General features: G+C 37.7%; 1 protein-coding gene across 1 annotated transcript in view; it reads left to right on the top strand.

Annotated features, from left to right (window-relative positions):
• LOC107752651 (histone deacetylase complex subunit SAP130-like) overlaps positions 1 to 2,193 on the top strand; it is a 29,949-nt gene that overhangs the window by 9,326 nt on the left and 18,430 nt on the right. The window contains exons 7-8 of the mRNA XM_016568681.1: positions 1,357 to 1,481; positions 1,575 to 1,696. Coding sequence (XP_016424167.1) covers positions 1,357 to 1,481; positions 1,575 to 1,696 — 247 coding nt within the window. The remainder of the gene's footprint in view (positions 1 to 1,356; positions 1,482 to 1,574; positions 1,697 to 2,193) is intronic.

Here is a 2,193-nt window from a genome sequence, read left to right as displayed (position 1 = left end):
CTTAAATAATTAAGCTAACAGATTTAAAACAGAAGTGTGGCGCGGCGCTCCATAAACAAGTTCACGGAAAGGAAAGGATGACAACGCGCATTCTGTTTGTTTGCTTTATTTAGCAAAAGCACAAATCTTGTTTTCATTGTGAGTGTGCAAAAATAAAAGTAAACACTTTTGCGGATTATATCTTACTCCAAAAATTGAGTTTTTTATGTTTCAGCTGTTTGATCGCGGGGGTGCTTTTGCACATCCTGTCGTGCCAGTGACTGCGTGCTGCTGCAATAGACGCATTTTGCTGCATTAAAGTTAACGATTAATCGATTAATTGATCGTTAATTTAAACGACGATCGATGATGGAAATGATCGAAAATTGACATCCCTAGTTGTGACGGTGAGGAAATTTTCCGTATCTGTCTTTCTCACCTCACTCTTGTCAGTCAGCTCGACTCACTCTCCTCACGTGATAAATAAAATCTGACTCCTGCTCCATGGTGCACTGTTGTTCGCGCATGGTTCGGCACGCTGCATTGAGCGTTTAGTTTTTAAAAGTGTCTGTCCTCTAACTGAACTAGGCTAAATGATTTTTGTTTCTATAAAAAAATCTAAATGACGGTGGGGGGCGGTGCCGCTGTAGGAAAATGACGTAACCGGTGTTGCGGCTTAACACCGGTATAACCGAAAACACCGCCTATCGCAGCAAGCCTACAACTAGGCACAACAATCTGCTCGGATCTAAACAGCACTTAACGTAAATGTCATGTTTAGAGCAGTGACCTTTTTGACTCCAAGGCCCCCCATTGTCCACAGTGATATTCATAGCCACTATGACTTTTCTAGTTGTTCATGATTTACTGGATAATGATAATTAAAAATAAATAAATAAACCATCACACGATCACAATTTCTGCCCCATAAAATATTTAAGAACTTGGTATAACTAAAAATGTCTCCATGATGGCTATACATTTGGTACATACAGTGCAAAACATTACTGATTTGTTGATCATTTCATCTAACTAATTAATTAATAACTAATAATTCCAAGACAAACACCATTTAGAACCTCATCTCTGTTAGCCAGCTGGTTTTGGCACCTTGGTTACGCAAGTAAATCAGACGAATATGCAGCAACAATGTTCAGAACATTAGAGAAAATCATATGTATATATTTGCAAGTCATAAAAACACATGTACAAGGAGGTCCTGTTGCTTTGTAATTACATTTTATGTTTCCTGTTGCTGCCGGTTTGCACAGTTGTGAAAAGGGTTTTCAAAAGCTGATTTGCAGTTCATAGATCTCCAACATCTTTCTTGAGTTCTTGAAAGTTCTTGATATTTATGCACGGTGTCTTTATTCACAGTCTCGACCTTTGGTGAATGCCTCGACGGCTGTTCTGCCCACCATGGTGGCTCCCATCCCAGCTGCTAGAACCCAGTCCCCAGTCATTAACACCCCTGTCACACATGCTGCAGAGATGATTCATGGGTAAATGATTGTATCCATCTCTTTGCTCTTTTAACTCATAATGTCATAATATTGTTTGGTGTTATTTCAATGATCTTGAATTTGTGGTTTTAGGCGACCAGTAACCATTCACCCTCCACCAACCACCATCAACATCCAGCGTACCTCCCCTCCCCGGGACACTGCCACGCGCATCACCCTCCCACATTTTTCTTCCCTTTGTCCATGCGCACATTGTAAGCGCTTCGTGCTCATAGACTGTATAAAAACAGTTCGTGCTGCACTGTATTTGTTTTGTCCTATCGTATCTATCATATGTTGTTGCCTTATTAAAAAATATTCTATACGTTCAAAATAAATGTATTTTAATTTTATAGTATATGCTTAAACATATATATGAATGTTTTTAATGAATGGATTTTATAATACAAATAGCAATGTGTAACATTTTACCATATTTAGTGCAACACTTTTATTTGTTCCCCACAAAATATAGTTTTTTCACTAAATGTTTGGATTTCTAAAATTATTGTGCACTGATTTTTCTAGAATAACTTTTGCTGCCGAATTATCCACTAACCTAGTTTATGATAAATTTGTCATAGATTATAAATATACATAGGCCTATATTTTTTCAGATTTATTGTTTATTTTATTTTTCTTTATAATCAGGGTTGTACAGTGCGACATATATGTCGCACGTGCTACGAAAAAACTGGTCTGTGCGATGAAT

This window comes from Sinocyclocheilus rhinocerous, unplaced genomic scaffold, assembly GCF_001515625.1.
Source record: "Sinocyclocheilus rhinocerous isolate Xijiao unplaced genomic scaffold, SAMN03320098_v1.1 scaffold1733, whole genome shotgun sequence".
NCBI classification, from domain to species: Eukaryota; Metazoa; Chordata; class Actinopteri; order Cypriniformes; family Cyprinidae; genus Sinocyclocheilus; species Sinocyclocheilus rhinocerous.
Note: the sequence above shows the minus strand (reverse complement) of the source record. Positions and strands in the feature narration are given on the sequence as shown.